Below are 23,575 nucleotides of genomic sequence, written 5' to 3'. Positions count from 1 at the left end.
TTAGGGGTTCAATGGTTAAACCTATAAACAGTTATGTGCTAAAACTGACAGGGTTAGTGTTGACTGATATAGAAGACAAAGTAAGGTCAGTATTTAGATTTGATTTTTAGCAGTGTAGATTGATGTGGGTTCACTATTTGACAAATAACAGGTTACTGTTACCATATCTATCTCTGTGTTATTAATGATTGTTAATGACTTTTAATGTGATTACAACCTACGTAATAACCATTAATAAAGAGACTGTAAACAATTTACAAATGTTTATAAGTGTAAACTTATTCTGAAGTGGTACTGAACTTTCATCATCAGCATTTGGAAATAAGCTCTACTTGCAAAAGAAAAGAACACTAGAATGATTGGGGTCATGTTCTGTATATAAAATATTCTGCATATAAAATCAAAGTATTAATACAAATAGCTGAAAAGTTGTATTATATGCTGAAGACCTTTTGAGTGTGAATCATCTTTTATTGAACTTCAGCACTATTCAATGGATTTTCAATGCATCAAAAAGCCGGTGAGCGCTGTGGTGCTTTTCTGAAGTGATTCTGGAGGGGAATTAGGGAGTTTAATACAATCTCTGACTCACTATAACACCATTGTAGTCATATAATGCTCAACTAACAATCCAGGCCAAAATCAACTGAAGAAAGGTTGTGATTGGTGGTTCACTGTGCACAAAGAGCCTCCGTGTCACTCGAAACAACTAAAAAAATCTAAATTAGAGCAAATATGTACTATCAGACAGAGTTCTCTTGTAGCTCAGTAATGGAAAATGAGAGCCCTCCATGGAGACTTCCATACGTATCACGCAGCAGAAAAGTCAAAGCAAGTGTAACCCTAAAAAGGACCCTTTTTTTCCCCACTTTTTCAGTGTTGATAATATTAACATCGATAATAACACAGTTCATAAGTCATAATACATTTTGTATGTGATCATTTTCTAATATTTCTTCATTAAAATCCCAGGCATTTTTATAGCGCACTTAATATATAATATACAGGTGTTTAGAAAGTGAACTCTGTGCTGATTGTTGCACTGTATCACACATTGTTCAAATATCTTTATGAGTCTAAACTACTGACTGTGACAAAACCCTCATGATGAATTCAAAACAGGCTGCTTAGTTCCCTAGTATGGAAACATTAATTTAATCCTACATTTTAAATCATGTGTCCTTTAGACATCAAACAGCATGGTATTTTATTGGTTACTATGACAACAGTTTGAAATATACTAATGAGCAATGTATTACACAATCTTTCATTTTCTGAAATATTACAATATGAGTCTAAAAATTAAATAATTTATTTTATAATATTTTTCAGTCAGACAGTAGCTCATGTGCATAGTCCCATATTCACAGTTAAGACATGCTTTATAAGGACTGTTTTCCTCATGACAGTGCAGTGTTTGATATTGAAATAAGTTTGGGCATTTCTTGCAATAGCCCATCTTCATATCTGGGTTAATTTGGTACTGCTTCCCTCTAAAAAATAGACGGGCTGTGGGCGTCTGTTTGTATTCAGTCAAACAGCATTGTAAAACACAGAGAGAGAGAGAGAGAGAGAACAAAACAGGTCTGTATGTTGTTTGAGGTTGACAGGGGGTTACCCAGTGTGTGGAGTAAACATTGATGTCTCAGCAGAGGCGCAGTATTATGTTGTGGTTTGAGCTCCAGCATTTCTTCAGCATTTCTTCAGCATTTCTCCTGCCACTGAGTCACTTCTACCACTGGCCGTCAGACTGCTGTTCTGCAACACAATAGTGCCGTGCTAAGCTTATTTAAATGTGAATGGGCAAATTGTATTGGGTTTATGGGGAGAGAGTGAGAGAGAGAGAGAGAGACTGGAATTACGGATATCAGCACACAATATGGTGATGAGTCATCGCTTTGATTTGGGCAAGGAGTGCAAAGTTTGCTGATGAGATGTGGGGACAAAAACAACACAAAAGTGGTGGGTATTGTCTTCAGATGAAAAAAAAAAACAAGTTCTAGTTTCAATCTTGAATAATAATATGTCAATAATTGAATTTATACAGAGTGGTTGCATGTATCATGTACAGGGGTTGGACAATGAAACTGAAACACCTGTCATTTTAGTGTGGGAGGTTTCATGGCTAAATTGGACCAGCCTGGTGGCCAATCTTCATTAATTGCACATTGCACCAGTAAGAGCAGAGTGTGAAGGTTCAGTTAGCAGAGGGTAAGAGCACAGTTTTCTCAAAATATTGCAATGCACACAACATCGTGGGTGACATACCAGAGTTCAAAAGAGGACAAATTGTTGGCGCACGTCTTGCTGGCGCATCTGTGACCAAGACAGCAAGTCTTTGTGATGTATCAAGAGCCACGGTATCCAGGGTAATGTCAGCATACCACCAAGAAAGATGAAACACATCCAACAGGATTAACTGTGGACGCAAGAGGAAGCCGTCTGAAAGGGGTGTTCGGGTGCTAACCTGGATTGTATCCAAAAATCATAAAATCACGGCAGAATTAAATGTGCACCTCAACTCTTCTGTTTCCACTAGAACTGTCCGTCAGGAGTTCCACAGGGTCAATATACACGGCTGGGCTGCTATAGCCAAACATTTGGTCACTCACACCAATGCCAAACGTCGGTTTCAATGGTGAAAGGAGCGCAAATCTTGGGCTGTGGACAATGTGAAACATTTATTGTTCTCTGATGAGTCCACCTTTACTGTTTACCCCACATCCGGGAGAGTTACGATGTGGAGAAGCCCCAAAGAAATGTACCACCCAGACTGTTGCATTCCCAGAGTGAAGCATGGGGGTGGATCAGTGAAGGTTTGGGCTGCCATATCATGGCATTCCCTTGGCCCAGTACTTGTTCTAGATGGGCGTGTCACTGCCAAGGACTACCGAACCATTCTTGAGGACCATGTGAATCTAATGGTTCAAACATTGTGTCCTGAAGGTGGTGCCGTGTATCAGGACGACAATGCACCAATACACACAGCAAGACTGGTGAAAGATTGCTTTGATGAACATGAACGTGAAGTTGAACATCTCCCAGGGCCTGCACAGTCACCAGATCTAAATATTATTGAGCCACTTTGGGGTGTTTTGGAGGAGCAAGTCAGGAAATGTTTTCCTCCACCAGCATCACGTAGTGACCTGACCACTATCCTGCAAAAAGAATGGCTTAAAATCCCTCTGACCACTGTGCAGGACTTGTATATGTCATTCCCAAGACGAATTGACACTGTATTGGCTGCAAAAGGAGGCCTACACCATACTAATAAATTATTGTGGTCTAAAACCAGGTGTTTCCGTTTCATTGTCCAACCCCTGTAATGCATTCATTGACAAATTACTTAAAATGGCAATCAGGAATTATATGCTTGATCATTTTCAACAATGTAAACTAAGCTGTTCTGATTTCTGTGGAATACATACTATTTATATATTTTTAACTGAATACAACCATCTATTTCAACCTGAAATGGACTAGATATAAACAAAATAAAATAGAAGGTTGTATCTATTTGTTCCTTGTTCCTTTTATAATACGTACATCTGGTTTTGAGAGTTAAGAAAAATGTATTACACTCTTAAAAATAAAGGTTCTTTGACATAGAAGAACCACATTCCACAGCTCCTAAATGGGTGAAGAACCTTGTGATAGAGTAATGGATTTTTAAAGTTTTATATGGTTCTTCACATTCACGTCTCTTAAAGAAACAAATTGTTCTTCTATGGCACCTTTATTTTTAAATGTGTAAGCATTCTTTCATTGTGTTTTAAAGGGCACATAGACAAATAATATTTTCAGTGCATGTGTTTATTTGGGAATCTGGAGCTCCTACTGAATCACAGAATGTCAAATAAAACAACACAGTTGTTTTGGCTTTTGGTTAGTTTGTCTGTTTTATTTTTATCTGCCTAAATCATTAAACATGAGATAAAATTAGTATTTTTATTTGCTAATCTTAAATAGCTAGAAGAAACTTTAAAATTCACCCACCTTGTCATCTGAGATTTGAGCCAGTCATATCTCTGGACCTAAATTTATGTAAGAGCACATAGAAGACATTAACTGGAGCAAAAGAAACACGATGAGCACAGAAAAATAAGACTACTGATTAAACAGGGAGAAAATGAGAACAGAAAATCTCCTGGGCTCTTGTGATGTTGCTCAAACCGGTCTTTCTGAACAGGGCTGTTTGGACAGGGATAGAACTTTGTGGTATTTTGAACAAAACCTGTCATAGACATTTCTTGAAGACCACAAGGAACAGTGTTAACTTCTGGAAAAGGGGTGTAACATTCATTATCTGTAAGCGCTTATTCCGTTCAGGGTCGTAGTGGGTCCAGAGCCTACCTGGAATCATTTGGCGCAAGGCGGGAATACACCCTGGAGGGGGCGCCAGTCCTTCAAAGGGCACACGAAAACTTTTGAGTTGCCAATCCACCTCCCAAAGCATGTTTTTGGACTGTGGGAGGAAACCGGAGCACCCGGAGGAAACCCACACGGACAAAGTCCATACAGTCACCCGGAGTGGGAATCGAACCCACAACCTCCAGGTCCCTGGAGCTGTGTGAATGCGACACTACCTGCTGCACCACCGTGCCCTGGGATGTAAAATATCCTGTTAAAAGGAAGTCTCTCAATCTCTTGTCTTCTGAGTTTTGAAATAAGGTTGAACAGCAAAATCAGCTGCCTTGAGTTGCTCAGACTTTAGTATTTAGAGCAGGATATGTGGAAATTGTAAAATCTACAGCCACTTCTTTCCCCATGTTTTTCACAAGGAACAGAAATGCACTGTACCTTATATAACGGTAAATAACACATGAGCAGAATGTGCCTGCCTCATATATATTAACATGAACAACTTCCTGTGCATCTGTTTGAGCAGACATGACTACACATATACAACAGCTAAGAGCAATGGCTATGAGTTCCTGCACACACCAGTTTTCCATTTCTCTCTCTCGCTCTTTCCCTCCCTCTCTCATTCCCACACATTCTATTGTCCTCCTCAAAGTTTCTTCTCAACTTTCCTCTTTACTTTCATTACTCCTCCTCTCTTCTTTCTCAGATTTCTCCCCTCATTAAGGTAAACAGGTCTATTCTGGTTTCAGGTGAGAGACAAACCAATGAGCAGCTGCAACATTAAATTACTCAACCAACAATTAATGGAAATTACTGCCTGCCATTAGGACCAGAAACTAGGAACTGCACACAGTGTTAACTACCATTTAAGGTGTGCATTGTCAGTGCATGGTGTTTGTAAAGACAGTGTACAGGGATTTAATGGCCTTCTAATGCATGGCAACAGAATTTCCATGAATATTACATGTAATTTAACTGTCATTTGAACCAACTTAACATATATTGCATGCAGTTTCATACTACACAGGGAATTCTATCACACGGATCAATAATAGTAGGATGCTTGGTTTTTGGGACAGTATTTCACTACTGGAATTCTGAAATTGAAATAACATGGATCATCCATTTTGCAATCTAAGAATTGCTGCTGTTATTTTATTGATTTGCCAGGGCTCTTACTTCAAGTGCTCAGGAAAACTTTGATAAAAGGATTTTACCTCATGTTGGTTCTAAGTAACGGCATGTCAAATGATCACCTCACAGGTAAAGAAGTGAAAATCCAACATACTTTGGGAAAAGGAAGTATTTATACAAGAACTGGCCATTGAAAATGACCAATCACTGGCAGCTTCCTGATGGCTTTCAATTATGTGACATTGCGAGCCCCCTGAACTGAGCATGCTGCTCATTCATTGAGAACTCAGTGGCGCCAAATAATAAAAGGCTTGTTGTGAGGTAATTTGACTTTGTTCTATGATAACCTTTGAAGAACCAGGGCCTAGAATGAATAATAACTGCAACCCATTTGTTTTTCTTTCTTATTTAAAAAAACACAATAAAGCAAATTACCATGTGTGCTATTCTTATAAATAATAGCTTGAAAATTGCTCATGCATTTCACTTATTCACTCATTCTGTGATTAGAAAAATTATAGTTAGTGACACAAATAAAGTGTGGAGACTATTTTTCTTTGTGCTTTTATGTTCCTGTTTGTTTGTCAGTTCGGTGCCAGTTTTATGACTGTAGAATTGCCATGGGGTCAACTGTCACCCTTATTGTTAACTTATTACCAATACAAATGCTCTATTAAATCTACTGCAACTGATATAAAATAAGTAAAATATCATTGGGCTCTAGTTCCCAATGCTGCACCAGTTGCTTAAACAAAGCTACAAATATTAAAAAGGACATATACCACTTTTCCACAAGTTAGCAAAGTTCTCTGGAGTCATAATGAAATGCCCAGTGCTGTGAAAGGAGATACACAAACGAGGGGGCTTCCCTAATTTGTCCTAAAGTGTCTACACTCTATTCAAGATGCAGAGCAAAAACAGAATGACTCATTTCATCCCATGTTCAGACTTAGGCAGATAAAACTGACAGGGTAGTTTTATTTCACATTGTGTGGGTGGGAGCTCTGGATCCCAAAATGAATGTGCACAGGCACTGAAAAAGGTTTTAATATTTTTTTTTTGGTCTGCCTCCATGTACTAAATCTTTGAGTTATGATGAAGAGAAATGATTCATGTGTAAACTGAGCACTCAGTGAGGTGCACAGCTCCCAATTCTTCACTAGAAACCATGTGGCTCTGCATCAATGTGTGTCAAGTAAACGCAGACTGGTCAAGAAATCCAAACAATACTTGACCCAAATGGAATATGAGAATATCTTCCTTGTTGCTTGTTTCAAATGTTCTGGTTTGTATGCTGCTCCTAGTGCAAGGTTAAGTTACATTAAAGTATGTTGGCTGACTCCAGGGACATTTCTAGATTACTTGTACTAGAGCATGCACAAATTTTACAATGGCACAGCTGTACCTGTCTGCTTACAAATCGGTCGTAGGACCACAACTGTGCATCTAGTAAATGGCTGTTAACACTAAATAGATTACTCTGCCATTGATGAGAAATTAATAACAAATTAATACTAAATTCATTTTTACATTTTGTTTGTGTCTTTTGTTGAACAAATAGAAATGGAAACAATAGTCTTCTCAGTTTTGCACAAATATTTCCCAAAACTGCATCCACATGTCCTCTGCCATACACATGGGGTACACTGAAAATGTGAGAGAATTGAGTTACCGTCTTCAGTTCTTAGTTTAAGATGGCTTTGACTAGAATTTATGGATTCCAAAAGAGCAGTCATTAAAATATAGATGCATATGAGAAGTTGTTGGGTAGTGTTATATGCTCTTACCATAATTCACTGTCAGACTGTCTGCTTTACTTATTTAATATATATTTATGGCATGTTATATGGTTACAAGTGTCAATAACCAAAACAGATCGTTATGTGCAGTCATTATCTTGTCTGTTGAATGGCTGACTTACTTTGAACCATTTACAAAAGTTCATTATTTTGTGGAAAAAAATTGTAATAATGTTTACTGCTGTGATTTTAGTGGGTCACAGCAATGATTTACTGGGGCATGTGCACCAGTTGTCACGCCCTCGTCTCGTCATGTCCGTTTTCCCCGGTCATGTGCTTTTAGCACATGGCTATGTTTTGTTTATGTCCTTGTCTCCGCCCTTGTCCCGCCTTTGTTCCGCCTCCTCGTCCGTGTCATGTGTTAACCCGTCCTCCTCGTTATCTGTCCAGGTGTGTCTCGTTTGTGTCAGTATTTAAGCCCTCTTGTTTCACGTCCTGTTTGTCGCACATTTCTCCTTTGTCCGTTGTCATATCAGTCGTGTTATTTAGTTCCTCTGTCTGTCTCTGCAGTTTGACTTTAGTTGTTTCATATCCAGTTGTTTCGTTTCCTTTCACCGTTTCGCTCCCAAGTCTAGTCTAAGTGTTAGTTTAGTTTCATTTCGTGTTGTGTTGTATCTACTGTCGCCTGTCGTTGTTTTGTTATTTCTTTCGTTATAATTAAACTTTATCTGTGCTTTAGCAAGTGCGTCCGCTTCCGTCAGTCCACCAAGTGATCCGTGACAGAATGTACGACCCTTACATGGACGCAGCTAGCACAGACTATTACCTCAAGGGGTGTGCCGTTCGCCGGACTCCATTCCGTACAGGCCCCAAAGATCCTGTGGGGGAGGTTTTGAAAGCGGCCTCGGAATGGAGTCGCCGGCTCCAGCTCCTGCCTGGCGCTGTTCCGATTCCTATACCGGAGGAGTCGACTCGTGAATCGAGTAGTTGCGCCAGCGGGAGTCGAAAGAGTCGGCGGAAGAAGCGTGCTGGAGTCCCCCCTCGACGGTGGATTACCCCCTTAGGTCCGGGGAAATTTTTTTGGAGGGGTTAAGGTTAGGGGCTGTTAGCCTCCAACCTCAGGACGAGGGAGGTGGGGCTAACAGGGGCGCACCTCTGAGGGAGCAGCACAAACCCCTGTCCTCGTAAGAGCGGCGCCTCCAGCCGCTCCTGTCTTCATTAACGCGGCACCAACGGCCGCTCCTGTCTTCGTGAACGCGGCGTCTCCAGCCGCGCCTGTCTTCGTGAGCGCGGCGCGCGCCTCTCCTGTCTTCGTGAACGCGGCGCCTCCTGCCGCGCCTGTCTTCGTGAGCGCGGCGCACGCCTCTCCTGTCTTCGTGAGCGCGGCGCGCGCCTCTCCTGTCTTTGTGAGCGCGGCGCGCGCCTCTCCTGTCTCCGCGGACGTCGTCGCAGTTTCTCCTGCCTCCTTGGACGTCGTCGCAGTTTCTCCTGCCTCCGTGGACGTCGTCGCAGTTTCTCCTGCCTCCGTGGACGTCGTCGCAGTTTCTCCTGCCTCCGTGGACGTCGTCGCAGTTTCTCCTGCCTCCGTGGACGACGTCGCAGTTTCTCCTGTCTCCGTGGACGTCGTCGCAGTTTCTCCTGCCTCCGTGGACGTCGTCGCAGTTTCTCCTGTCTCCGTGGACGACGTCGCAGTTTCTCCTGCCTCCGTGGACGTCGTCGCAGTTTCTCCTGCCTCCGTGGACGTCGTCGCAGTTTCTCCTGCCTCCGTGGACGTCGTCGCAGTTTCTCCTGCCTCCGTGGACGTCGTCGCAGTTTCTCCTGCCTCCGTGGACGTCGTCGCAGTTTCTCCTGCCTCCGTGGACGTCGTCGCAGTTTCTCCTGCCTCCGTGGACGTCGTCGCAGTTTCTCCTGCCTCCGTGGACGTCGTCGCAGTTTCTCCTGCCTCCGTGGACGTCGTCGCAGGTCCTCCTGCCTCCGTGGACGACGTCGCAGGTCCTCCTGCCTCCTTGGACGACGTCGCAGGTCCTCCTGCCTCCGTGGACGACGTCGCAGGTCCTCCTGCCTCCGTGGACGACGTCGCAGGTCCTCCTGCCTCCGTGGACGACGTCGCAGGTCCTCCTGCCTCCGTGGACGACGTCGCAGGTCCTCCTGCCTCCGTGGACGACGTCGCAGGTCCTCCTGCCTCCGTGGACGACGTCGCAGGTCCTCCTGCCTCCGTGGACGACGTCGCAGGTCCTCCTGCCTCCGTGGACGACGTCGCAGGTCCTCCTGCATCCGTGGACGACGTCGCAGGTCCTCCTGCATCCGTGGACGACGTCGCAGGTCCTCCTGCATCCGTGGACGACGTCGCAGGTCCTCCTGCCTCCGTGGACGACGTCGCAGGTCCTCCTGCCTCCGTGGACGACGTCGCAGGTCCTCCTGCCTCCGTGGACGTCGTCGCAGGTTCCCCTGTCTCCGTGGACGTCGTCGCAGGTTCCCCTGTCTCCGTGGACGTCACTGCAGGGCCTCCTGTCTCCGTGAGCACGGCTCCCTCGGCCGCTCCTGTCCCCGTGACTGTGGCCCCGGCCACTACTGGTCATGTCCATACGTCGGCCCGAAGGACTTCGGGGCCGATCCCTAGAGTTGTGCCCAGGCTGGCTTCTCAGACTGCCCCACAAATATTTGCCAGTCCTGGGCATCCCCCTGTTATATTGGTTCCTCTGTGTGTCCCTGTCTTGGTTCCTGTCTCTGTCCTTGTCCCTGTACCTATGTCTGCCTTCGTCTCTGTCCCAGTCTCGGTCACTGTGTTTGTGTCGGTCCCTGTAAATGTTCTTGTCCCTGTTCCCCTGCCTAGTCCTGTCCAGTACCCTGTTAGTCCAGTCCAGTCCCTGTTTCAACCTTCTGTCCCCTCTCCAGTCCAGTCCCCGTTGCAGTCTAGGGTCATGTCACCTGTCCTGTCTTCTGTCCAGTCACATACCCCTGTCCAGTCTAACGTTTCTGTCCGGTCCAGTGCCTTGTTCCCTGTCTCGTCACCAGTCTCTGCTCCCGTCCATTCCCAGCAACCAGTCCTGTCATCTGTCCTGCCTCATGTCCAGTCCCCGTTTCAACCCTCTGTCCTGTCTCATGTTCAGTCCCGTTAGTCATGTCCAGTCTCCGTATCCGTCCAGTGTTCAGTCACCTGTCTTGTCTCCAGTCCAGTCTCCCTTTTAACCCCCTGTCTTGTCTCAAGTCCTGTCACCTGTCCCGTCTTCTGTCCAGTCCCTGTTCCCATCCAGTGTCATGTCCAATGTCAAAGACCCTGTCCAGTCTCCCGTCAAGTCTCGTGTCCACTCCCGTCCTGTCCAGTCCGTTCTCATCTCTTTTTCAGTCTCTTGTTGCCCCACTTTGTCAGTCTCCTGTCATGTCCCATTTCCCATCTCATTTATCCGGTCCTGTCGTGTCCCCAGTTCCTGTGTCTGTTCCTGTCTAGTCTTGAGTCTTGTCTTCCGTGTTTTTTTTTTCCGTGCCCTCTCCTGTGCCTGGGAGGTTTAGGAGTTCATGGGGGGGGGGGGGCATCTGTCACACCCTCGTCTCGTCATGTCAGTTTTCCCCGGTCATGTGCTTTTAGCACATGGCTATGTTTTGTTTATGTCCTTGTCTCCGCCCTTGTCCCGCCTTTGTTCCGCCTCCTCGTCCGTGTCATGTGTTAACCCGTCCTCCTCGTTATCTGTCCAGGTGTGTCTCGTTTGTGTCAGTATTTAAGCCCTCTTGTTTCACGTCCTGTTTGTCATACATTTCTCCTTTGTCATATCAGTCGTGTTATTTAGTTCCTCTGTCTGTCTCTGCAGTTTGACTTTAGTTGTTTCATATCCAGTTGTTTCGTTTCCTTTCACCGTTTTGCTCCCCAGTCTAGTCTGTCTAAGTGTTAGTTTAGTTTCATTTCGTGTTGTGTTGTATCTACTGTCGCCTGTCATTTTGTTATTTCTTTCGTTATAATTAAACTTTATCTGTGCTTTAGCAAGTGCGTCCGCTTCCGTCAGTCCACCAAGTGACCCGTGACACCAGTACATTGGTTCTAATGATACCCTGGCAGACACCTATGAAAAATCTGCGCATGATGTCTACGTCATGATATGGAGACTTGTACATGAATCTGTGCAGAAGTATATATCAGCCTTCATCTCAAAACTAAAGCAGCCAATTTACCCTTCAAGCACTTCCATTTGACTCTTTCCCTCCCTCCACTCATCTGTGCTCTCTCTCACTGCCTCTCTCTACCACACTACTCTGTTCCTCCCTGAGTGAGAATTAGTTTAATTTAATGTTTCTCTAATGGCTGCCTCTTTACCCAGCATGCTCTGGGCCTAATGGCACTCGTAGTCCCCCATTCCTGGGCTTATTTCCTGTGAATTAGTCCTGCCATGTCACCGCAGTATGCCGGTGTGCCCACGTTTATCAATTAAAGCCCTTCCTCTGTCTCCAAGCAGCCAGCTAATTAGCCTAGTGCTAAACTGAAGAGGAAGTGCAGCTAGATTAATGGCTGCTTTGTTTGGGAAATTATGTGGGACTGGTGTGTTGTGTTTTGTGTGTAATTAGGATGAGGAGCTCACAGAGCTTGAAGGGTATGAGTAAGGCTCTGTCCAGTGTCTGTCCAGGTTTACAAGGGCAAATGGACTGAAGACGTAAAAACAGCTGCAGTTTCTTCTCTCTCCAGATATGTGCACAGAAAAGAACATACGCTGTAGGTCCTATCCTTCTGCCCCAACCTGAAGATATGTTTTTGTGTGTAATTTTTACATTTTTAATTAATTAATTAATTAATTTAAATTATGGTCACCCTTCAAATTAAACAAACCTTGTGTGAATGAGTTTCCAAAAGCTTCATCACTCTTGAGAACCCAGAGCAAACAAGCAAGAGAGTATAAGAACTTGGGCCATAATAGCTAAGAAGAATGTGCCATAATCCACATAGTGTTCATAATACACAGAAAAGTGTTCATCATTTCACTAAAACATCTACTTACGCAAAAAATGAACATGCAGCTGCCATCTTCCTGCATTCACAAGCCTTTGCTGTCCAAATCCACCTTAAATATTTCAACTAGACAAGGCTGGTGTTACTTATCGATTTTCCCTTCCACTATAAATGTCGTCTAGGAGGCAAATCTTCTCATCCACAATTTTTGTAGTCAAACATTTTGTTCCACCTTACATGTATCTATTTACAAGTCTTATTCGTATTTTATGATACATCCATGTTTATAGGTACGACAGAGATTATTCTCTCCAAAGAGCCGCCACCTCTTTCCCCTGCATTTACAAGAATGTAGTATCTAAACCACATTCAAATTTTAGACTAGACAAGGCTGGTGTTATTTTCCCCACTTTTCGTATTCACATTTGTTTCCACCTTAAATGGGTTTAAGAGACTCATTTGCGTTATTCTCCAGCTATGCGATGCTAAAGCTAGCGCTAGGCTTTATAAACTAAGCTCATTTTAAACACTTCTTATTTCCCATTTTATCCACTTAAAACACACAACCAAGTGCACATCATGTCACTAAAACATCTTCCTACTAGAGAAACATGTATATTTGCTGTGCACTACCAAGTATTTTGTTTCTCTGTTCCACATTACATTAATGACTGTGAGGTTTTTCAAACAGTTTTTACTTCTTAATTTGTTTAAAAAGCACAAACACCACGAAGAAATACACATGACTCTGTAATTTTCTTTAAAACAAACAATGATACATACACCTTTCAATTTTGTTATTCACCTTTTTTGCATAAAATACTTTATGTTAAACACAGTCTATGGCGTTTACTCCTTTTAATCTATACATATGTGTCTGTACGTCTATAGTTTTTCCAGAAAATATTTGCTTTTACCTGTTCAGGAGAAAATTAGCCAGCTCTGGCTCTGTTCTGTAGTGTTGCTGCTTGTAAACTGCCTCCAATTTTTGAACATAAGGCCAATATTTCCTCTCATTTTTCTCTGTCTCTGGTCATAGAGATTTTTAGAAGGGCGGTGGGGCTTTTTGGGTCCAGTATATAAAATATAACATTAACTATGTTCACATGGTCATTGAGGGTTTGGACTCTAAAGTGATAGGACAGAAGGCGGGATGACAGGCAGGATCTCGAAGGGCGGGATCACAGGAGCTCCGCTCCGGACTGGGCATAAATCTTACCAGAATAGCACTGGTAAAGTCTGATATGGTTGCCAGTGCCATACTGCAAATAATAAAAACTAAATGAATAAATATTAAATAAAAAGGAAAAAAATAAAATAATAAAAATAAATAACAAAAATATATTTAAAAAATGTAAAAAGGTATTAGTCAGGAGAGAGAAAAAGTAAACTCAGTACACATGCAGGAAACAGACATTAATTGATGTAATGATGATTTTTTTCTGGGCTTTTAAAATGTTTTTTTTTTTTATTTATTAACAATTTTTTTGATTTATTCATTGTATTGAGTCATTTATATTTTTGGTTTTGGCAGGTTTGGTCTTCCATAATACCCCTCCTTTTCCCTCTTTCTGTTTCTCCCATTCACTCTTCAACTCTTATCTCTCTTCAATCTCTGGCATGTGTCATATGGCTGGGTCAAGCTGTACAAGTACCAGTAGAAAGAGAGACAGAGAGAAATTGAGAAAAATGGACCCAAAGTGAGAGTGAGAAGTGAAAAGAGAGACATAAATGCAGAGACCCAGAGAGAGAGATCCAGAAAGATATTACAATAAAAAAAATTAACAAGAAAAAACAGAGAGAGAAAATAAGTGCCTCAAGCAGAACGTCTAGAATTCATCTTATTTGCTTAAATTGTCCACACAATCCTTTCAAAATGCACCACGTAAACATCACCAATCTCAACAGAATGACAGTTGCCTTCTTACTGCACATTTACTCCTGTAAATCGCTTTTTTGAACTAGTCTTTATTAACAAGCATTTCTTGCTCTATTCATAATTTGTACGGACCCCATTTACACCCCCTCAATTTGGCCTCAAACACACTCCACAAGCACCACCACCACCACATATTCATTACATCACATCTGCTATTATGTGTATGACTCACATAGCTGGGCTGAGCTCAGATGGAGGAAAAGAAATTAAAAGAAATAGTGTTACTAGAGTAGATAGAATAGAGGCACTTCATACACTCCTAGACTGTATGAACAGGGCCAGTCTGTAGGACTTCATTCTATCTGAACAGTATAAAATGCAATGCTGTGATATAGCACATGGTTGAGGACTGCCAACTACTGGATTAAAAGTGTAGCTGTAGTCTTTTGTAGAAAGACTAAGCCACATTTCATTCACAAAAACCCAGAGGAAGGTAAGAATGGTGGCAAATGAAGACTGGGGGGTGTGGGAGGGGGGGGGGGGTCTACTGCTTGTTTATTTTGTTCTGCTAAAGGGTCTAAATAGGGGTCTATTTCACATGATGTGCCTTATTTTGTGTGCTGTTGCTGTGCTTGTCTGCATTGCTTCATTCATAAAAACTGAAGGAACAAAAAAAAAGTGATGGTGATTTTGTGAATGAGTTTCGGTTTACAAGAACATGTACTTTGTCTTTACTACAGCCTCTAATCATTCACAAAAACACTGGTGCATAAAACAGATTGCATTAATGGCTCTGGGTCTGTCATCGTGATGCAGTGTGGATGCAAATGTTTTATGATGCCAGCACTTGCCGTTTCAATGCACGTACATTATTTTGGGTTCGGTGCACACATATTTTTGTTCCACGTGCCGTTAATGGTCCTTTTTTTGCCTGCAATGCTACATTCTGAGTGGGTTTGCACGGTCCATTCACAAAATAAGGCAAAAAAAAAAAAAAGCAGGGAAAAAGAGATGACTGCAGAGGACTGTCTTAAAGAAGCAGAAGCCTTTTTGGCTCATGTTTGGAATATATATGTGTTCAGAAATGTAAATATTCTGTATTTTGAATTAATTGAAAAATAAATATTATAATCAAGAAACCACAAAGAAGCTGTTCAATTGTGATCTTTTCATGTCTTAAAAATGCAGATTTAATAGTTAAATAAAACATTTGCAGTATTTAGCACAATCATTTGATGACCTTATTGGAGCTTCCACTCATTGCCAGTATGTTTGATTTCAGTTAAGTTTAACATCCCTTTTAAGTTTAGTCTTAACAAATGGTTTCATTTAATCCATCCATCCATTATCTGTAACCACTTATCCAATTTTAGGGTCGCGGGGGGTCCAGAGCCTACCTGGAATCATCGGGCGCAAGGCGGGAATACACCCTGGAGGGGACGCCAGTCCTTCACAGGGCAAACACAGACACATTCACTCACACACTCACACCAACGGACACTTTCGAGTCGCCAATCCACCTGAAACGTGTGTTTTTGGACTGTGGGAGGAAACCGGAGCACCCGGAGGAAACCCACGCGGACACGGGGAGAACACACCAACTCCTCACAGACAGTCACCCGGAGCGGGAATCGAACCCACAACCTCCAGGTCCCTGGAGCTGTGTGACTGCGACACTACCTGCTGCGCCACCGTGCCGCCCCGGTTTCATTTAATGTTTTATACAATTTAAGTCATCTCTGCATTTTCAGTAATGTTGAGGTCTGTGATTTGTAGCCCAGCAAAACTGGAGATAGTTTTCCTCCACGATTTTAAAGATGAAATCTCTTAATGTAATGTCTGTGACATGATTTGGTATGTTAGGCAGGATACAACAAACTGACTAGGTTGTTTTATTTCAGTTTGTGGAGCAGTAGGAGCTTCAGATCTCCAAACTAATTTGCTAATGCACTGAAACACAAAGTCTTGCATGGTTTTTATGTGTCTTATTTCTGATCAAACATAACCTAAGAAATAATTAAATTAAATGACTTCTGCAGAATATTATATACTACAAATAAACAAATGCATTTTTAATCATACTTAGGATGTGATTTTTGTTTCAAATGTAGTCAGAACAAACATGATCAGAACTAACAAAAACATAAAATAAAAGATTATGGAGTAGAAAACAGGTAAAAGCATGGATTTTACCCCATACATCAGGTTTATGTTTGATCTCAATTCATACCCATTTTCTCATGTTAATATTTATTCATTTTTTCTCCACTTACCTCAGGCATTAACATTTTATTCACAAAAAAACTCTGCCATTCTCTGTGCTTCTCTAGGCAAGTCCTGTAATTTTAATTCAAAAGAGATTGATTTTCTAATGTGCATGATATTGGTACTGGACTTTCTTTGTGTTTTTTTCTTCATGTGCTGATTGCATTCGTCATAACTGTACTGTGTTTCATTTCATTCACAGAACGGAAGTAAAAAGTGGAACAGTTTATGCCTGTTAGTGCCTGATAGAAGGAACTAAGCATAATCCAGCATGCTTCAACTTCTTATCTGTGTTTCAATGTGTTCTGAACCATGCCTTGGTTATGTTGTTCAAAGCTCTGCATTAGTGTTTCATGTGCACATTTTTCAGTTAATAATTCACAAATTTCTATGGAGGCTGGGGTTGATCTCTAAAAATGATCTATATATATAAATATATATATATTTTTTTATATGGGCACCCCACAAAAATAATACAGTCCACTGCAGCTTCAATCCATTTTCTGTCCTACATTTAGTGTTTTTTTTTCTTTTTTAAGCATTAAAAAATATAATTCTAAAACAAATATAACAAGTATTATATTTTTTTTCATGGAGGCTATGTATGGACAAATAGTTTAATAAAAGAAAATATAATTTTCTTGAGATTATATGTTGCACTTTGAAAAACAGGAAAATGTTGGGAACTTGCCCTATCATATAATTAATGATTTGCAAAAATGTTAGCAAAACTGTTCCTCAGAAGTTTATTTAGCTAGATGTTTAAAGTTTAAATAGCCACATCATGATAATTATCAGCTTTGAAGCATCTTGACTGTTATCACTAATATCTGAAAAAAATTAATTTAAAGCCTTCTGTACACCATTGCAAACACTAAATAAACATCAATCCGCCAGAACACAACCTTCAAAGACTTTTACCATTTGCTAATTCATTGCTCAGGTGTTAAGCATTAACCAGGTCCTTTATTCGGTGTAAGTTGAATAGAAGGATTAACACTGTGCTCTGTTAGTTACAGAATTACATTGTATCTTTGCACTGAATACCAGACAAGAACAAAGCAGCTTTTTTCTGCTAATGCAGTATGAGGCGTGTGCATTGAAAATGACTTTGATTAATGAATAAACCAATCAATCAAGCTGTCATGAGAGTAATATACGACAAATGGTTTTAACCTTGCTCATTTGTTTGCAAATTAGCTACTATTAGTTCTTTCAATGCTAATATTAGATCCTCACTTCCCAATCAGTATTCTGCACTGAGCAGTAATTTTGCTGAGAGCAGGTATTTTGCAACAGTCTGATGATGAGACACATGGTTAGAGGGTAATCCAGTGGCAATGAGCATTCTGATGCAGATTCAAACACAACCAGAAGGCCTGTCAAAGTCTGATTAGGTACAGGTCAAACTATCCATTACATTACATACAACCTAAATATATTAGTTTAACGCAACATATTGTGGCTGCTTGATAAATCCAAAAACATGCAAGAGCTTTCCATTGGTTCCCTTAGTAAGTTTAATAGGGTTTATGATTATTATGATAATGGAGGTGTGCCTGCAGCTGGTAATAATGTCTGGTTAGAGGTACAGCATTTCAGAGACTAAATTAATGATAAACAAATGTGATGGCAAACCACATGGTTCTGCGGAAACGGAGTGATGTGAAACAGGTGAAAATGTATAAAGGAAAGAATGGAGGAGGAGAGAGTTGAAAGGGAACAACAAAAGCAAAGCAGAAACTACAAAATTTTTTTGATGGGCAAAAGAAGAAAGGTCGAATTAGTACTAGAAGATTAAATAAACAGGACAACATACAACATGAAGGGAAATGAATAAATACAGAAGCAGATGAAGTTAAAATGCAAATTAATATGTTTATATCGAATTAACACTTGGCCCTGCGTTAGTGCATTAATTTCGTAGTACATACATCATACATTTCCTCCAAGGAATCTTTGTACAATTTTCTGTGCTAACAGGCAATTATACAGAGCTGTGGTGAGAAAAGAGACTGATTTTCCACAATGTTAAGCTCCTTTCTACTCCATCAATTTCTTACTTAGTACATATAAGAGGATCTAGATCTATCCCACTCACTATTTTTTGAGGCACATTATTTAATGTGGTTTATTGTGGCAGACATAATGTTTCATGTGTGCTTATGAATGTGTATAATTTTCAAAAACCATACTCTGAGATGTTTTCCAAATTTTGATTATGTTATAATAAGTATTAAGTAATGATTTTCAATAAATCATTTCAATAAAATAGCATTAATCAGAAAAAAATGAGAATATTACCAAAAATAGTGCATGGTGAGCAAACACACACACGTAATAATGTTAATAATGCTATCAAATATGCCAACCACAGATTATCAAATAGACAGGACAATCTTAATCAATATTACTGTGTCAGAGACGAGGCTATATTAAATTCCACTTTAAATGGGCATTTGTGAAATTTCTTTTTAAATTACTGTAATTTAAACATAAGGAATATATATGAGAGTATGTGAAATGTAATTTTTGGCAGGTTTAAAAATATTTCTCTTTCTCCCATATATATATATAATATATTCACTCAGTCATTATCTGTAACCGCTTATCCAATTCAGGGTCACGGTGGGTCCAGAGCCTACCTGGAATCATTGGGCACAAGGCAGGAACACACCCTGGAGGGGGCGCCAGTCCTTCACAGGGCAACACAGACACACACACACACCTACGGACACTTTTGAGGCGCCAATCCACCTACCAACGTGTGTTTTTGGACCGTGGGAGGAAACTGGAGCACCCAGAGGAAACCCACACGGACACGGGGAGAACACACCAACTCCTCACAGACAGTCACCCGGAGCGGGAATCGAACCCACAACCTCCAGGTCCCTGGAGCTGTGTGACTGCGACACTTCCTGCTGTGCCACCGTGCCGCCTATATATAATATATAAAGAACTCAAGTAGGGAGCATCATGACAAACCAGAATAATCATGGCAACTTAATTAAAAATGAACTAATAAAATTATTTGTGTTAAAAATATGTTACTTCTTTTCGTGGTCATGCACAAAAATATATCAGACTTCAGAGACCTCCATGTAGCTATATAACCAGCCCAGTAATACAAAGTACAGGGTTAATTTCAAAAGACAAAACTATAAATGCTTTTGTGTAGAATAAAAATTTAGAAATGTAGACAATATATTTATATTCATAAGCAAATGCTGAAAAATTTTGTAACCGGATGCTAGTAAAAAATGTCTGCTACACAATGTATATAACACACAGAATGAACTGCGCTTACTGACATTATTGGTCTTTAATGCCCTCCGATCTAAGTGATATCTCCCCTTTGATTTGCTCAATAATGATCAGCTCTGGTCGAGATTCTCAAAGAATCTCTTAATACCCGCTTCTGCACATCTCGCTTTCCAGAAACAGCTGCTCCCAGTAATCCCTGTATTGCTTCATACCACCATCTCCCTCACAGAATGTTCTCAAGCCTTCCCATAGAGATTGGGGCATGTAGATATGAACAAAAACAATGCCATAAATCTTGCTTACTTGCTCCAAGTTGGTTATCAGTGCATTCTTTGCCAGGGAAAGGTCTTCCCCATACATATCTATATTCACCCTCCAAGAACCTCCATTAAATGGAACGGGGTAAGGAGGTGTGTACAAGCTCATGAATATTGGTGTGTCATTAGAACTATCTACTAACCAAGTCAGATTTCTCCGGTTTAAGACTTCCAAGTTGCTTTCAACTGGCTTCAGAGGTTGCCAGTCTTGGATGATAGAACCTGCTGGAAGCTGCAGTCTGGAGGAAAGGCCAGGGTCTAGGAGTACAGCCTTGAGGTGATGTTTGTCCTTCAGCACAGTTAGTTGGGGTTTGGCAGATCCATCTGACTTTTCTAAGCTGCCAAATTTTGCTTTCAGAGCTAAAACAAAGTTTTTAAAACTCTCAGCCTCTCCACACAAAGACAGGACAGCCTGAAATGCAAACATGAGGAAACAACTTAATAAATATATCAAAAATATGACAGTATCTAAAAACAATAGCTATAGGCAAAACATACAAAGAATCTTTGTTTTTATTTGGTGACAAATTTCAGTTCTTAGTATGCGCAGGGACAAATGGCTGTACCAAAAAGAGTCACAGATTTTATTATTAATAATTATGTGCAAAAACTTTAACACAACAGTAAGATTTGAAAATGGGTGATGTATTTTTTGTTGTTGTTTTTTTTTTTTTTATATCTGAACTAGATATAAACAACATAGTATGTGAACAACAAAATGTTCTTACCCGCCGAGCTAGAACAATGAACTTGGAGAGTTTTTCAGGTCCTGGGTCATCACCTCTCGTCAGTCTCTTGGTATTTACATTTGGGTAAACCTGTTTAATGTATCTGTCAGTCATTCTCTGAATCACTCCAGCCACACCATGACCTCTTTCACTTGGACACACCCGAAGGCCCTCCACCACGACTGTCGTACCTCCATCCACAACCAGCCCAGACTCCAGCGCCACCTACAGGCAAACAGACGTTGCTCACAGATAAGCTCAATATTTGACAGGTATGCATAGAAAATAGAAACTACATTTTTCAGTATCAAAATGGAATACTTTTTACCTCACATGTACGTTTTAAACCTAGATTTGGCAATTTTACATGCAACTAATTATCTATCAGTTTATTTTTTATCCGTCTTACCAACTGTCCATCTCTCCTAGCAATTATGGTGACTCTGTCTGGCTCTGTCATCCAGCTGTGGTATCGGTGAGGCAGGTAGTCATTGCCACCATAGATGTCTTCTGATATGGCCATCACTTCATCATAGTCTTGCATTGTGGCCAGCCAGAAGGTTAATCCATCACTCTCTCCCAAACACTGTGCCATTGCATTCCCTGAAAATTTACAACTTTTTTTCATTTTTCTACTTTAACCTATATTCAGGATTTCACTATATTCTTGTTAGGATTGTAACAAATGTACTTGTTGTTTGCTTTCAGTTCTCTGGAGTGAGTTTAGGATTCAATATTCTCATGAAATTTTAATTTAAAAACAAACAAAATTTTAATAATGAAAAACAATGACTATTTTACAGTATAGTATAAACATAGTATAATTTGTTGATGCTGATTGTTTGTGAACTTCATAAATAAAAAAAAGCAGTTGCCTTTGTTGTAGCAATTAAGAACATGCTCATTCTACATTATGATTAGTCTCAGATTGTTTCATCACAACATCACATCAAAATGATTGTACTTAGTGTGTGAGTGCAAAGAAACCAATAAAGAAACAGTAAGATAAGTAACAGTAAGTTCTTATTAATACTTTCTGAGAGGGTAGGCCAAAATTTTGCAGACATTAGCTCATGAAATTTAAATGTCTCTTAACAAATCAATCTTTATACATGCATTTTTTCTATTGTCTGTATACAGATTGTTATGAATTTAATATGAAAGAGAAAACCCATAAGCTTAGCCTGAACGACAATAATGTTTGTTACGTTCTCAGGTACAATGCTGACATATTTGATCATAATGATTTTACCTGTACTTGAGTATATTGGTGAAAATTTGTCTTTTAAAATTTTCTTTTTGTTAATATTTAAGTATAAATTCCTTTTTGGGCTTATTCTGCTGGCTAAATTATGCTGATTTTCATTTGGTCATGTCTCATTTTATCGTATTGTTTTAAGTTTTATAAAGTTATTCTAGCCCAGTGCATCAAAATCAGAAGTCCCAGCCAATACCCTATGCGGGTCCCATATGGACAGCCCAGCTGAGTACCAGCAAGTTCTTTTGGGACCCTCATATGGATACTTCCAAGGTCGTGTAATGGGAACATGGTCTACACATAAAGCAACTCAAACACAAAATCTCTCCACCTGGGTCCACTAGCTCAGATACCAAAGTCCATGTTCATCTTGCAGCCAGCCTAGCTCTTGTGTAGTGTAGCTATACTCCTAGTTGTTTTGATATTTGTCTTTTGGAAGTACTTTTTTTATTTGTAGTACTATCACTTTAGTTAGAGATTGCCCAAAAATGCCAATACCCACAACATCAGTCATAATAATGCATTTGAGAAAATATTGTTAAACAAGTCTGTGCAGGCTAAAATCCTTCTTGTTTTTTTTTTAACATCATATTCTGTTCACTTTAAAATTGGAAACTCACCTCGTGATCTGACCTGAATCTAACGTTGGTCCGTCTTGGTTCAGCACATGAATACGTGGACACAGAGAGGGGTTTTATCCGCTTGAACTTCACCCTCTGATGAACACTTTGACTAGCGTTATAATTCTCTCGGTTTATGTCTGTGTCAAGTTAATCTTTCCTCATTTTGACCTTGAGGTAAAACTACTGAACATGCACATTCTACGCGGATGTCTACATTACAGGGTGTATGTCAGCACTTAAGGCGTTATGACTTCTCTGACAAATTCAAAGAAAGGACCAAACAAATCCCTGGGTTTTTGCTACAAGAAGAACCCCTGAGTTGACGTCAAAAGATTCATAGACTGGTGTAGGAGTCGGTATCGACTCTTGGACTTGATTGTGAAAATCGAAACGCCTGGGACCGACTCAATCCTAGGTTTTGAGTGCATTATTCGGCCTTTTATCAAATTAAACAAAGAACTTGAAATCATTTTTACATTTTTATTGTATCACATTATCCCTACGCTCTCTAAAAGGAGAATATGGTTTGTTCACGACTCCATCCATTTTGCTGTGACACTTTGTTTAAACAACAAATTATTCAAATAAACCAAGGCATGAATTGTTGCAAAGCTTAAATGGTTACCACTGTCTGTTAGGCTGTGGTCTTTATGGTTTTGCTACGTGTTATGGTTTTGTCTAGGGTGGCTATATTTGAGTTTTCAAAAAGGAGGACACATGGGGCAGGTTGGCAGCACCAATGCTTGCATGCAACTATGCTGCTGAAATGTAACACATGAACAGATGCTCATTAACAAGATAAATAACAAATTCCTTTTTGGACAGATTCCTTTTGATTCAACAGTTTGCCCTAATCAGAAATAATAAAATAATATTTTTGTAATTTCTTGACAGTTTATTATCATTGAAACCTGTTATTTCCTGTTCATACGAAAGTTCAAACCTGAAGTCCTGTATTAAAGCGATTTTACACCAGAAAACACATGATCATGACAGAAACAGACGAGTTTACCTTTTAACTGTGTTTTTAAAGGTTACTAAAAGCACGCACCACACTTTATCAACCAGAA

The 23,575-nt window shown here is 40.5% G+C and overlaps 1 protein-coding gene across 5 annotated transcripts; it reads right to left on the bottom strand.

The window, feature by feature from the left end:
- Window positions 1-1,342: 1,342 nt before the first annotated feature.
- Window positions 1,343-22,859, bottom strand: nat16l (N-acetyltransferase 16, like). 5 transcript variants are annotated; one of them, XR_010804241.1, is made up of 7 exons: window positions 22,503-22,859; window positions 21,034-21,227; window positions 20,625-20,849; window positions 20,040-20,308; window positions 3,997-4,034; window positions 1,877-1,926; window positions 1,343-1,758 (listed from the first exon to the last, which is right to left on the bottom strand). XR_010804241.1 is itself a non-coding variant. In XM_066682028.1 (6 exons), exons 2-5 carry the CDS (start codon window positions 21,217-21,219, stop codon window positions 4,001-4,003), a joined length of 714 nt encoding a protein of 237 aa, XP_066538125.1. In that variant the 5' UTR covers window positions 21,220-21,227; window positions 22,503-22,859; the 3' UTR covers window positions 1,343-1,758; window positions 3,997-4,000. The 5 variants fall into 5 exon arrangements, 4 of the variants coding, with proteins under 4 accessions (XP_066538125.1, XP_066538126.1, XP_066538124.1 ...); XM_066682028.1 differs by lacking the exon at window positions 1,877-1,926; XM_066682029.1 differs by lacking the exon at window positions 1,877-1,926 and having other exon boundaries at window positions 1,343-1,753.
- Window positions 22,860-23,575: the final 716 nt, after the last annotated feature.

The sequence above is a fragment of the Hoplias malabaricus genome, chromosome 9, assembly GCF_029633855.1.
Source record: "Hoplias malabaricus isolate fHopMal1 chromosome 9, fHopMal1.hap1, whole genome shotgun sequence".
Lineage (NCBI taxonomy): Eukaryota > Metazoa > Chordata > Actinopteri > Characiformes > Erythrinidae > Hoplias > Hoplias malabaricus.
Note: the sequence above shows the minus strand (reverse complement) of the source record. Positions and strands in the feature narration are given on the sequence as shown.

Coding starts and splice junctions, on each gene's coding strand:
- nat16l (XM_066682026.1), bottom strand. CDS start 21,219: ATGGCACAGTGTTTGGGAGAGAGTGATGGATTAACCTTCTGGCTGGCC. Junction 20,850..21,033: donor CTAGGAGAGATGGACAGTTG/GTAAGACGGATA, acceptor GTTTGCCTGTAG/GTGGCGCTGGAGTCTGGGCT. Junction 20,309..20,624: donor TCATTGTTCTAGCTCGGCGG/GTAAGAACATTT, acceptor TTTGCATTTCAG/GCTGTCCTGTCTTTGTGTGG.